Raw genomic sequence first — 13154 nt, forward strand, 5'->3', positions numbered from 1 at the left:
TGCTTATAATAGGGCTCAAGTTTCTGATGATTGCCAAGAAGGGAGGTCCACAAACCCATGCCTACCTTGACAAAGAGCCTGCTTCCCACAGCAAGTCCCCGTTTGGGAAAGGCGAAGCCTGTGGGATCACAGATCAGGCATTGCTTCCTTACCTGGTGGGATCTTGCAAACTGTTGCTGGGTGCCAGCCGTAGCGCTGATTGCAGTTGGGAGACTGGACAAAAATGGCACTGTCGCTAAGGCACTCGGCAAACACCTCGCCGCCAATGTAGTAGAGTCTTACTCCTCTTCCTAGGAAAACACACGGCACAGGTTTGCTTTAGCTTAGAACAACCATCTGCAAAATCTGCAAGAAGAGCTGGCAGAGACGCAGAAAACCTCTGCGCGAGACAGCTCTCAAAAAGCAGCTAAACTACGAATGATGGAAAATGAAAGCCGTCTCTTTTGGCCTGCCGGGTGCTCCCGCTAGGGAGCAAGAAGCTTGCTCGGTGAGCAACTGGACCAATTTATAAAGTCAGAATCGCGCTCCCCAGCCCCAGCATCAACCACAGCCCGGACCGCATAAATTCACCACCTCACAGCCTGCTCACTCCCAACACACGTCGCTGATATTTTCCACACGAACATTCTATCAGTTAACATATGGTTTTCAACCTTTTCTGAAAGTCACCGCAGCTAGATACAACTGTTTGTTTATTCGCTTAGTGATTTGGAATTAAATTATACAACGTTTTCAAATCATTGCCTTTTGCTTGAGATTACACTGTACACAAGGACAAACATACACTTCAAGTACGAGTTTGCACAAGCTATTAAAATCTCAGTTAATAAAGAAACAAATTTCAAGAATACATCTTTGTTGCTCAAATAAACATTTGCTGTGGTCTTACAGTCCTATCGGAAGAGCTTGCTTTCGTTCTTCCACAGAGCATAAGGAGCCTGCTGAATCTAAAGAGTGATTTCTGAATCTTGGTGGGTTTTGTGGTGCTAGAAATCATTTTAGAAACAAGTAAGGAAAGATTCTCCTGGGTGAAGTTGACTGCTCACGGAAAGGGTATAAAGGGGAGCAAAATCAGGACAAAAAGCGGTTCATTTTTGATAGAACTCAGCAGAAAACGCAGCAAAGCCTTTTATTAAAATTGTGTAAATTTGGGATATTCTATTTAGCACAAGCTTAACTGGAAATTAAATTGAATACTACCTTGCAGTATAAGCGGGAAAAGTGGAAATTGAGACGAAAATCAAGGAACTAGGTTTCCATTTAAAAAAGAACAGTTAGAAAATGAAATAGTGCAGGGGGAAAAGGAACAAACAAGATTATCACTAACATCCATCCAAATAAAGAATAGTGCATGTAGAAGTTTAAATTCCATCTCTATTACATGCAGCAATTTCAGTGATGCTCAGGGCATTTTTTAAATTATACTTTTACGAAAAAAATACAAATTTATGAAAAAATACAGTTAGTGTTCCTTGATGGAAGATTAACCTGCGAGAACACCATGGATCTTCAAACATCGCAGCGTTCTAAAACTGCCCAAGCCGCATGCCGGTTAGCTAACTAAAAAAGCTTGACGGGCAGGTCTCTACCTTCCACCTTGAAAGACACCGATTAAAACACGGAAACAGAAATTACCAATGTGTCGTCTCGTGAGTTCCACTGCCGCGTTTCTGTTGACGTTGGAGAGCAGACCAAGGCAGAAGCGTTCCGAATTAGACGGGTCAGTGAAACCATCCACGGTCATAGAGGGCTGAGAGGCGTGGAAAGTCTCTCCCACTCGCTGGTTGAGTTCATAGTAGGATATCGAGCACCAGAAAGCTGGCTCGCAGTAGGTAACAGGCTGCAGATCTGCACAGAATAAAAAGCAAAATGAATCACAGGCCAGCGGGGGGGGGGGATGAAAAAAAGCGACCAATTTGAAATATTGTTCTGCTTCATTCCTTGGCCTCACTTTCACCACCAAACTTTAATTACTTGACAGGTTTTAATGGACCGCAGCTAGAAAGTTACATCACCCCTGAAGCTTTTGGCACATGGAACAATTACAAATAGTCAAAGATATTAGTCACTTAACAAGTGAGGTGTCACTTAACCATCTTCATACCTGGAGAAAATTAAATAAAACAACGCTTAACCTTACTACGAAATGTGGGATCACTTCTAGGGAGCCAGTGCCCTAAAAAGAGAAAGAAAAGGAGAGAAAAGGAAGAAACAGAAAACCTTAGAAAGAGGAGACCACAAAGCTGCTGTCAATAACGCAGGTCTCCGGAACCCGAATGCTCTGCGCTCACACCAAGCAGGCAGCAAGGCCAACTTTCATTTTTACTGGCTCTGTTACGATCTCTCTAGCACTGACGAAGCCAGTAGAGTTGTCTGCAATATGCACCAAATTATAAACCCAGAAAATTGTACAGAATCGTATTGGCATCAAAAGTGATTTAAAAATTAGATACTTTCTTCCAGTGCACTTGATCTCAGATTTTCAAAAGAAAATCCGTTTCTCCAGTAGAAGATGGCACATCTCTCTACAAGTACTTGAAAGAACACTGTAGAAAGGCTGGTGCCAGTCTCTTCTCACAGGTGATTAGCGACAGAACAAGAGCGAATGGCTTCAAGCTGCAACAGGGTAGGTTTAGACTGGACATTAGGAAAAAATTCTTCACTGAAAGAGCGGTCAGACACTGGAATAGGCTGCCCAGGGAGGTGGTGGAGTCACCATCCCTGAACGTATTTAAGAGTCGTTTAGATGTGGTGTTGGGGGATATGGTGTAGGGGAGAACTTGGTAGAGTGGGGTTGATGGTTGGACTCGATGAGCCCAAGGGTCTTTTCCAACCTAAACGATTCTATGATCTCTTTTATTGGGCTTATGGTTTTGACTCAGCCTGTGGACCCAAGTAAAAGGCCCAAAGTTCTTGAGGACACTGAGGCGGAGGAAGCCTCGGGAAGACAATACTTCATAGGCATGAAAGGTGGGACATTCAAAGGGCATCGAATGACTTAACTGCTCCCACTGAGGCCAATGAGATTTCAGTAGAGGAATGCTCAAGTCAAATATTCTTGGAAATACTGCACTAGATGGTGCCCAGTCCTGCTGCAAGCCAAGAATCTGCAGAGCAGAGGAGGTGGGAAGCAGTCTAAGCTAACTGGTAAGTGCTCTATTCCCCACGCCCAATGCAAGAAATAAAAGCAAGAGGAGAATTCCCTCCCATCCTCCCCCCAGTTTACCACTTCATCCCCATTCAAATGGTGCTTAAAAGCAGAACAAAACAGCTTCCCATCTGGCCAAAGAGTTAGCATCAAGAAGCAAAAACCAGCTTTTTCCATAGTTTTTCCCATCTGTTGCTCCTGCAAGGCTTAGGCAAATTCGGGGCTTAAAAGACCAGGTCAAAAAAAAAAATAAAAAAAAATCAAAAGACAGGTTTTTAGCATCCCAGCCTCTTCTTCCACCGAAGAGGGTGTCTCTACAGAGGTTTGAGAGTCGTTTCTCATGTGGTACCTGCTGTTACTCCATAACCTCTAGGTTGAAGCAGCCTGGCTTCAGCCAAAAGACATGCTGGTTTCCTCTCCAGTACTGTGGCGTCTGAGTTCCCAAAGTAGCTGATAATCAGAAAAAAATCTCTGGTTTCTGCTTTGTTCCAAGCTTTGCTGACAGCAAATAAGGCATTGAATAATCTGGGGAACTCTGTAATCCTTAGCAGATCTTCAAAGTCTGTGAATTTTGGAGCATATACCCATTCCCGGCTTCTTTCACAGTCTCTCTTTTCCTTAAGTATATCATCCAGAAGAAAAATCCTCTATCACAAGCAAAGCCTGATGTTCCTGCTCTCCTCGACACGCACCGACAAAAGAAAAAGCTTATCTTCCTCTTACAGAGAAGGACATAATGCTCACAGCGAAAGCTAACAGAAGGCAGCTCAAGAGAACAGAGGTCACCGCATCAATTTAACAATTTTATAGCTTAAGGCAAGCCCCTCTCCTGATATGCACTGCTGATACCGAACACATCCAGGAGTCACACCAGTTTACTGTCCCTGCCTTTTCCTCTTGTGTGACATATTGGGTTGTCCCACTGGAAACTGACACATCAGGCAGATTTCTCCAACACCAGCCTCACTTCATCAGTTACCGGCACACACCGTACGTGACTGCGGCCTTCGCAGGTCTCCAGTGCAATTTGTACAGAGGTACAGTGAACAGCAGCACTAAGCACAGCCTCTCAAGGTGTGTCTGCCCACTTCAGAAAACAGACTGTGCTCCACACGACTGTGCTTATTCCACAGCAAGCGCCTTTCTAATTGAAAGGCTGCTCAGCTCCAGAAAAATCAAATCAACTTTTGTTGATCCTTAAGTCATGTCCTCAGATCGGTGCTACTCAAGTTACAAAAACACCGAAGCCTGTGTTGCTCTCTCTGGTTTTGTGGTCCTTTCCTTCAGAAACCACCTCCGCTTGGTTGCAACTCAAGGGAACTGCGGATTCCCCACTGAAGGACGTACAGAAATTTTATTTTCGGCTTATTTGCAACTTGAGGAAAGACACAAACCAACGAATCTTATTTTGAAGAAAAACTTGTCTCTAAAAAATGCAACCAAGCTTTTAATGATGCTGCTTCCTCCTGTGATTTGTGGTCTTAGGCTTCAGCTTAAGCTGTCATGGGATGGGCGAGTTACCTCTTGTGTTAGAGCTGTCCTGAATATTCATTTTCAATTTATGGATTTACTGTTTGTGGAAAAGCAAGAGAATGTAGCTCTGCTAAAGCCAAAGAATCCGGAGGGGGTGCACAATCAACAAAACCACGATGCATTAAACCCAAGCAAATCCTGCCGGTATCGTCTCCATACAAGTTCAACCGTGACTCCCTCCAGCTTTGCTTTCACAAGTGTCCGCTGAGTCTTGGGATGCCGCCCGTGTTGCATCTTCCCTACAAGATGAAAGTACTATCTGTTCAGCTGCAGAGGAAAAGAAATCTGCTAGCTGCTTTGCACGCTCTACAGTGTGTGCTCTAAGTGTAAGTGCGGTTGTTATCCTAGTTCCAGTTCATGCATTTGCTATCGGAAGTTACTGATATAACGTGTATCAGAAGTTACCGATATATGTTATCCAACTGCATTAGTTGCAGCCGCATTAATTCTAACTCCCTCCTCCAAAAGGTAAAGATAAACAGGTGTGCACACACCCCTCCCCGCTGCGCTCTGGGAAGGGCTGTCTTTTCCCTGCTTTGGGAGGTCGTGTTTCAACCCCGAGAGTAACCGAGGCTTATGGTACTGCTGGATTTGACCATAGGGTATGTACTTAGTCCACTTCCAGCTCTTGCGTCAAGTCTTCTGTGGGGGGCAAACACTGACAATGGATTTCCTGTACACCAAGGGACTGCCTCGCTCCAAAATAACAATACACATGCGACCTCAGGCCTGGCCCTTGGCCAGCGTAAACTCCCTGACTTCATTCCGAGTGTCCACATAATGCTGGCAACTCTCCTTTCTTTTTGGTTGTTTTCTGTATTTTCCCCAGTTCATATTTCAGTCGGAGAGGAGAGATTATTGGATATCTATAACTTCCATAGAAAGCTTGTGTTTGACAACTGAAAATTTGACAACTCGAAGTATGGACCAAAACTAGAATGCTACCAATTCAAATGCATGAGCTGAAAGGAGTTAAAAAAAAAATCCCACTACGTTACCTTGCAACACTTTTGTGCCTGTGAATGGAAAGATGAAACTCCTTAAATTCCTTTAATCCTGCACTACAGTCGTACACCTTTATGCTGAAATACATACATTGCACCTCAAACAAACCTTGCCTCTATTGCCCTAGTCGATTTGCCTCATGCTAGTTTATTCCCTTTGTAATTCTCTGGAATACGGCCATGGGATTTAAGCCCAAAGTTCAGCCTACACAAAGTAAACTGTCTTAGAAGTTTCAGGTAGTTCTGGTCACGTAAATGATCATCAATACTGTGACGTTATTTTCCTGATAGCAAAACTGCAAAACTCCACCACATTCCGCTGCTGAGAGCTGGCTGAGAGTTTTCCTCATAACACACTGGTGTGTTTTTTAAATTTCTATTCTATTTTCTTAGCAAACATACAGAGAAAGTCTGACAAAACTTCTGCAGATCCAAGTACAGCCCTAGACAATGGAGTGTTCTTGCTTATCCACAGAATCGTAGAGCACAGCAAAAGCAGGAGCTCTGCAGGTCAGCGGCTACCAATGAACTTCTGTCCAACTGCAGAGAGAACCTGCAAAGCTGAGAAGTTGTTCTGCTCTCACAGCCTTCTGTGCAACCCTTCTGGGCGGCAGAGACCATAGAATCACAGAATGGTTCGTGTTGGAAGGGACCTTAAAGATCACCTAATTCCACCCCCTGCCCTGGGCAGGGACACCTCCCACTAGACCAGGCTGCTCCAAGCTCCGTCCAGCCTGGCCTTGGAGACCATCAGGCTGAAGGTCTGCTGCTGCTTTCACCTACACTGCTATCAGCAGCTCCTTACTTTAGATATGCCATCTACACGGCACAATTTTGTCATTTGACAGTTTTAAGAGTTGCCCAGCTACAGGCCATCTCATTTATTATTTTGCAGCTTCCTCACAGGCAAAAATTTACAATAAATTTCCTAAGAGACAAGAAGTTCTTAATTTGTGTAACCTCTTGCCTAAGAGCAATAAATATTTGGTTTGCAAAACTTAAAGGTATCTTTTAATGCCGGTAAGTTAAAATGCTTTTCTGATGTCTGCTCCTTGGACTACAAAGAGATTCCTTGTGGTTACCCAGCTCCACCTGCCCCTACTTAGTTTTTGTCACCAGACAGCACATTAGACATCTGACAGGCCCATCAGCTACGCAGCATCTGGTAACATCCAGTGTCCTTGTTAGAAAGGATACGAACTGGGGCCTCTTTCCTAGAAACTCTTTTCTTCCTTATGTAAGGCAGATGCCACAGTCAACTTGCCAGGTTGGTTTTGTTACATGTAATTGGCTTTTTATTTTTAGGTTGAAAAAAAAAAAAAAGCTACAAATTCTCATCAACTCCTAGGCAGCACACTGGAGCGTAACGGATTCAAATAAAAAAAAAGGAAAGAAGGAAATAAATGTAAGTCAGCCATGTATTCTCTTCTTAGGCTTTAACAGCCTCTTCTTGGGCTTTAAAATTTAGTGGCACTGTGGCAATATATTCCATGCTTTTAAAAAAGAAAAAAAAAAAAAAAAAAAGGCAAAAACCCAGAAGAGACAAGAAATCCCCCCCTTCAGCAGCCCCAAGATATCCACAAGTCAGCCAATGACTGACAAATTTTGGAGCAGTGTCAAAGTACCCTGTGCCAGGATTAAAAGCATATGTAAACTTTATGGCTATGGTTATTCAAGAGTAATCTCAAGTGGCCTCTGTCTGCTGGCTTAATGAACACTCTGAGAACTGATCCTGCAGCTAGCCAGAGCTATGAGTGCTTTTTATGACAGACCGTTGAGAGCAATTTCAAACAGGGTAAGAGCTCAGACCGATGAGGATCAGACTTTTTATGTCTGCAGGTATGAGAATAAAAGGTAGACCAATTTGAGAAGATAACAGAGGTTCAGAGATAGCCACAAAACCTCTAACAGGTAAGGTAAAGACAAAGGTCCAACTGCTATTCTTTCTTCTCCAGCATTCCTCCTATTTACTGTCTACAGGTTATGGAATGAATCAGTGACAGCTGTGGCCTGTTAGGACTGGATTATGCTCTCGTCTCCCAGGACGGAGCACCAACCAACTCACCTCCTCCCCTTTGCTCTGCTCAGACCATGCCCGATTGTTCATGCTATAATAACTTACACGCCTGGGCCATCAGTTGTTCCAGTGGTTTAGGGCACTGGGACTTGAGGGCTCTGAGCTGCTTTATCCCTGTGCGGTCTAGGGATGCCCCAGGCAGACCTTCCCTGGGGTCTGACACCATCCCAGCACTCGTAGTTTCGTTAGGAGTCCCCAGCCACTGCCACCCTCGAGGCCATGCCTGTCTCTGCTGTGTCAGTGCACACTCGCTCTGCTGGGGACGTGGATTTGCTCCTGAGCTGGGTTTACGTGAGGATGTCATGCATTTGCTGCCCTGCAATGAGGCAGAGGATTGCCTGAGCTGGCGAAGCAGAGCAGGCAAATCCATTCTGTGAGCCTCAGTCCCCTGCCCACAACATGTGGATAGCAGCGCTTGCCCAATTATGAACGTAACACCAAGTTAATAAAAATAAAAAAATTGCAGGGCATTCTGGTACCTTGTAAAAGAGACCAGCAAGCACTACAAATTTACAAAGTAACTTTCCGAGAGACAAAATTTAACCTCAAGCTGTTTCCTTTAAAAATGTAAGAACACCAGCAAAACAGGCAGACGTATTCCTTGCAAACTCATGTAATAAAAAAAAGCGCATTTTTGCTGCAGTCCTTCACTCTTTTTTTCTGGTATTTGTCTGCCAACATTTCTCATTTTTTTCTTGACCTCTCTGATGTAAGTTCAGATTTCTTTATTTCATATAAAGTTCCTGTGAACCACTGTTATCACAGTAAAGAGGATTAGCGGAAAGGAACATCAACAGTGATCACAACCCCATCAAAAGCCCGCAACCTCAAGAAATGTCATCATCATTAAAATGTCGCTATCTTGCCTGTAATTACACACGGTTCTCAAGATCACACGCTTACCCAGATTATTGTGTGCTGGAGACATAGGGTTTGGTGATAAGTTTGGAGAACCTGAAAAGCAAGACATTAAAATGATTAGTACGGCATCTGTACAAGGAAAAGCGCTTGCAGAAAAATCTTCAGTGCTGCCCAGGCTTGTTGGAGGGATAACCCACTTCTCACGTAAGTCTCTTTTGTGACACCAGCAGCCTCTCTGATGTTGATTACTCTTTACATAAGCTTCCAAATGCTATTACTTATGATATCAACTTGCTCCATCTGCAATAATGCCTAGCATCCTCATAATGCATTCACTTAAGCTTAACCCATTCATTTTCAAAACCGAGCATGCAGTTTTCTGTTTTACTTCCACTTGCAGTTATCAAAACTCCATGTACCCTCATGACAGCAGCAATCAAACCGAATTAGATGGACATTTACGAGCTTGATTTTACATTGCTAAGCATAAAACATAACAGTTGAAAACATACCACTTGATATCAACAAATCCTACTGGTTTTGGGACAATGGAGCATTGGATCAAGCTAAACAGAGCTGACCAAACAACTGTCAGTATTTTATCCCCAATCATTTCAATTTGGTCCACAAATTTTGCGCATATATTTAAAACATCTGCACTTGGATGTCCAGGGCAATTTCCACAGTCTCTGGATGCTACCTGGATGCAGACAGGTGGTACAGCCCATTTTTACTTTTCCTCTCAAACTGAGTCTGGCTTGTTTCTTTAAAATTTGGGGGTTTTCTATAAAGAGAGAAGTCCATGAGAACTGAAGGGATACAGCATTTAAACCTAAACTGGGTATTTATAGCATCTTCCAGGCGAATCCTATTCCCGCCCACTTTCCAAAAAGCCATACATACATTCCACACGTCAACCACATTACCAATAATTGTATGCACTAAAATGGTTTGTGTCAATGGGCTTACGTTTGATGTAGACAAACAAACCCACACTGCCTTCCTCCATCTGTATAACTGCGGTGAAAGACTGCAAATCAGTCATCCCTCTTTTAGAATCCCACGTAAGCTCTACGGCTGAAGACATGCACAGAAACCAAGATATCTGTGTGCAGTATTTGCATCAATTAGGTTCCGCATATTTATCTTTATTTAAGTGTAATGTATTTGCATATCCCTCTTGTAAAGCCTCAGCACTTCTAACCAAGGACATGATTTTGCTTTTCAAGCAAAAGTTTTATGAATTTGGAAGTGTGATTCAGAGGTTCTTACTCACAAGCAGTGACACCACTCAGATCGACAAGATGCCTTAAACTCCCCGAGAGTCTGCCAAGTTACTCCCAGGAAGACGAGACCTGCATGTTATATTTTAAAGTGCTGGTACAGGTTATACTACGGCTTCTCATTCTAAACCTGATTACTTGTTTTCTTGGCAACGAGAGAGAACCCAGACGTGCCACTTTCTTTGGGATGTATCCACTAAACCCATTTAAAAGCAAATCTCCAAGTGATCATTTCAAATATAGTTAAACTGGACATTTCAGTATGCAAACAACAAAACGACCAGAAAAACGCCTCTGTATAAAAGTGCCAGCTACGTGCAAAATTTTCACATGGATACAGATGCATGGATGCAAATACAACACAAACTATCATCCTTAGATGTGTCTCCGCTCTTTCAGGCTCCTTAGAAGTATTTAAATTGATGTTGGGAAGAAAAGGAACACGTCGTACCTTTCACCAGCAGCTCTAAAACATACGGCCCTGTGCTTTACATGAGATGTCAGGCTCCATTTGCACTCCTACAGGGATAAAGTACCTCAAACCACCGTCTGATCTTCAGCGCCCCAAAGAAAAACTTAAAAAGAGTCTCTGATATGACCTAGAAAACTGCAGCAAATGGCAAAAAAGGACTTACCTGCATCCATGCTGGGGTTCATCTGGTGGTCACTGGTTTCTCCATCCTCACTCAAATAGCCTGGAGGAGGTGTCTCTAGAAGCATAAAATGATCATACTGTCATTGTGACGGGATGAAAAGTCTGGATTTTAGACACCAAAAACATTTACTTTGTTATTCGCAAGGAGCTAAATTTCTTTTTTATTACTTTTCTTCCTCAGGCTGCTGAGAGGAGGAGCTGGCACAACCAGGACGATAGGCACAGCATATTTGTGAATAACAGAGGAGGGGGAAACAAAAAAAATCCGGATTTTCAGTCCCATAAAACTTTAAGCCATGTGGATGGTTTTCTGTCCACATATTTTTCCTTTCCTGGTGTGCAGCTGCATAGCTCGTCCATGCAAATAAGGTGTAAATTGCTTGTAAAAGAGATACATAAATAGAAGAGCTCAATTCCATCAGAAATTTAGAGAGTTTTACTCAAATTAAAATGGCTGAATTTCATTCAAATCTAAAGTTGTTAATGGAACATTCAGCTTTAGATTCCACAATAAACTGAGGATGTACTACTGAAGGGAAGAGGTGAGTTTAAAGACAATAAAACAAAACAAAACTATAAACAGCACTCTGTGTGTCTACGTTTACAGCTCTCAGCTATTTTTGTATAGGTTCCCACTCCTTAACTTCATAGTAATGATGGAAAGAAAGACTTCTCAGTCATCCAGTCCGGCATACACAGACACGATTCACTGTGCAATATGACCCTTTTCCCTCCGCTTGCTGTACGGAAGATATACAGTACCTGGAATGTAGTTGCTCTGTGGCTCGATACCTGCTGGGAAGTTAGTGTTCTCTGGAATAGAGTGGCTATAATCGTCTAACGGTGGGAACTCAGCTGGGATCTCTGTGTGCCGAGGCACCAGCACTGGAGGTAACACTGCACAAATGGGAAGGGAAAAAAATAGAACACCAATGTTAATAGCTTTAAAATAAAATGACTGAAACCCTAGAAAATGAAGAGAAACCAGTTTGGAGTAACACCCTTAAATACACGCAACACCAAAGTCGCTAATTAAGGGACACAATTTGATACTTGCTTCTGAAATAACAGCAGCAGTTAAAGATGCTATTCTTAACATATCTCAGCTGGGGACGGGATACGTGCTTATCTGAACACACCTCGTCTGTCTGCCCCTTCTAAGGCAAAGAAACAGGTCTTCTAGAAAAACGATGTAGGAGAAATTACACCACATAATTCAAAAGGAATAAATTTCACATAAAATGAACCAGCAAGGAAAGATTAGCATAAACATCCAGACTGGTTCTGCAGATTTGTACTGACACGCAGCAGAACTATCTGCAGTTCCAGATGAAAGTCTCTCTGAGAGGCAGGAGGAGACTTCAGAACAGGAAGCTCACTTGCGTTGGGAGCTATTCTTAGATCCGCTTCAACTTCACAGTAAGTTTATCCTTAATTTAATACCAACAATTAGGAATGCACAGAACACTGCCGTAGTTCATACTTGTATCTACTACGTGTGTGAGTTGTTTACGTGCACACAACGCCGCATTAGGAACCTGGCAACAATGCAGCCTGCTCGACTTGGATTTTATCCATTTAAAATGGTAGTTCCCCCTTGAGTGCAGATTCATAAATTATTCTACTGCGTACAGTAAGAGATTACCATCAATAATAGATACACTTTGGTTTTAAAACCCTACGCCTGCTGCTTTATTCAAGTTTGAAATGCACTTACAAATCCCTACCCTTCCCTACCGAGCAGCTGAGGTACCCACACGCAGGCCCAGCAGTACCTGGGGTTTCCACTCTTTGGTAATGGTAAGGATTCACACAGACTTCATCCTTCTTCATGTTAAAGGCGTACTCGCACATCTCCATGGCACGCAGCTCATGGTGGCTATGAAGGTCCGGCCACCGCCACAGCCGGCAGTAGATCACATGGGGAAGACCCTTCCGGTGAGATACTTGCAGCCGGCCATCTAATGATCTGCACTCAGAACACAAGGACGATAGCAATTTAGACTGGCGTTAACACACGTGCAGCACTGACCACATCCCACCTGACGCCACGCAGGGGAACCTATCGTGAAGACTGCCGACGTCAGCAGGAGGCTCAACGCACGGGCTGCCCAGTGAACGCAGCGTCCCGACGCAGTCCCTGAAGGTGCCAGCCACCAAAGCCCGCTGAGACAGCGCTGCAAGGAGGCATCCCGGTCCCAGGCTTCAGGCCAAGAAGTTATCCCTGAAAACTGTAAAGCGTTTCTTTTATATAACAGCCCTGCTCTGCATTTATTAATTTTCTGAAGAGAGGTTAATTTGGAGGCAACGACAAGAGCTCCGGCAAGGAGGACTACATCAACTTAGCGGTACTTCTGAAGCATCTATGTGCGTCCTAACGAACAGGCCATTCGCGCAGCTCTCTACAATTCATGCTGTGCACATGAAGGGATTACATCTTAAAATACGGGCTAATAAAACGGGACTTTTAAAATACAGAGAGACATGACTCATCCAAAAATTTACTACAGATACCTTTTCTTTAAACGGTCTTCACAAACATGACAAACAAGCAAGGCTGCCGGTTTCATTTTCCAAACTGCAGCTTGAAAGC

At 43.5% G+C, this 13154-nt stretch overlaps 1 protein-coding gene across 1 annotated transcript in view; it reads right to left on the reverse strand.

The window, feature by feature from the left end:
* Positions 1-13154, reverse strand: part of SMAD3 (SMAD family member 3) — a 77030-nt gene that overhangs the window by 7188 nt on the left and 56688 nt on the right. Inside the window, exons 2-7 of the mRNA XM_074600299.1 lie at positions 12337-12530; positions 11324-11458; positions 10542-10616; positions 8666-8716; positions 1636-1848; positions 153-290 (exon numbers count right to left, since the gene is read on the reverse strand). Of these exons, the coding sequence (XP_074456400.1) occupies positions 153-290; positions 1636-1848; positions 8666-8716; positions 10542-10616; positions 11324-11458; positions 12337-12530 (806 nt within the window). The remainder of the gene's footprint in view (positions 1-152; positions 291-1635; positions 1849-8665; positions 8717-10541; positions 10617-11323; positions 11459-12336; positions 12531-13154) is intronic.

The sequence above is a fragment of the Larus michahellis genome, chromosome 9 (genome assembly GCF_964199755.1).
Source record: "Larus michahellis chromosome 9, bLarMic1.1, whole genome shotgun sequence".
NCBI classification, from domain to species: domain Eukaryota; kingdom Metazoa; phylum Chordata; class Aves; order Charadriiformes; family Laridae; genus Larus; species Larus michahellis.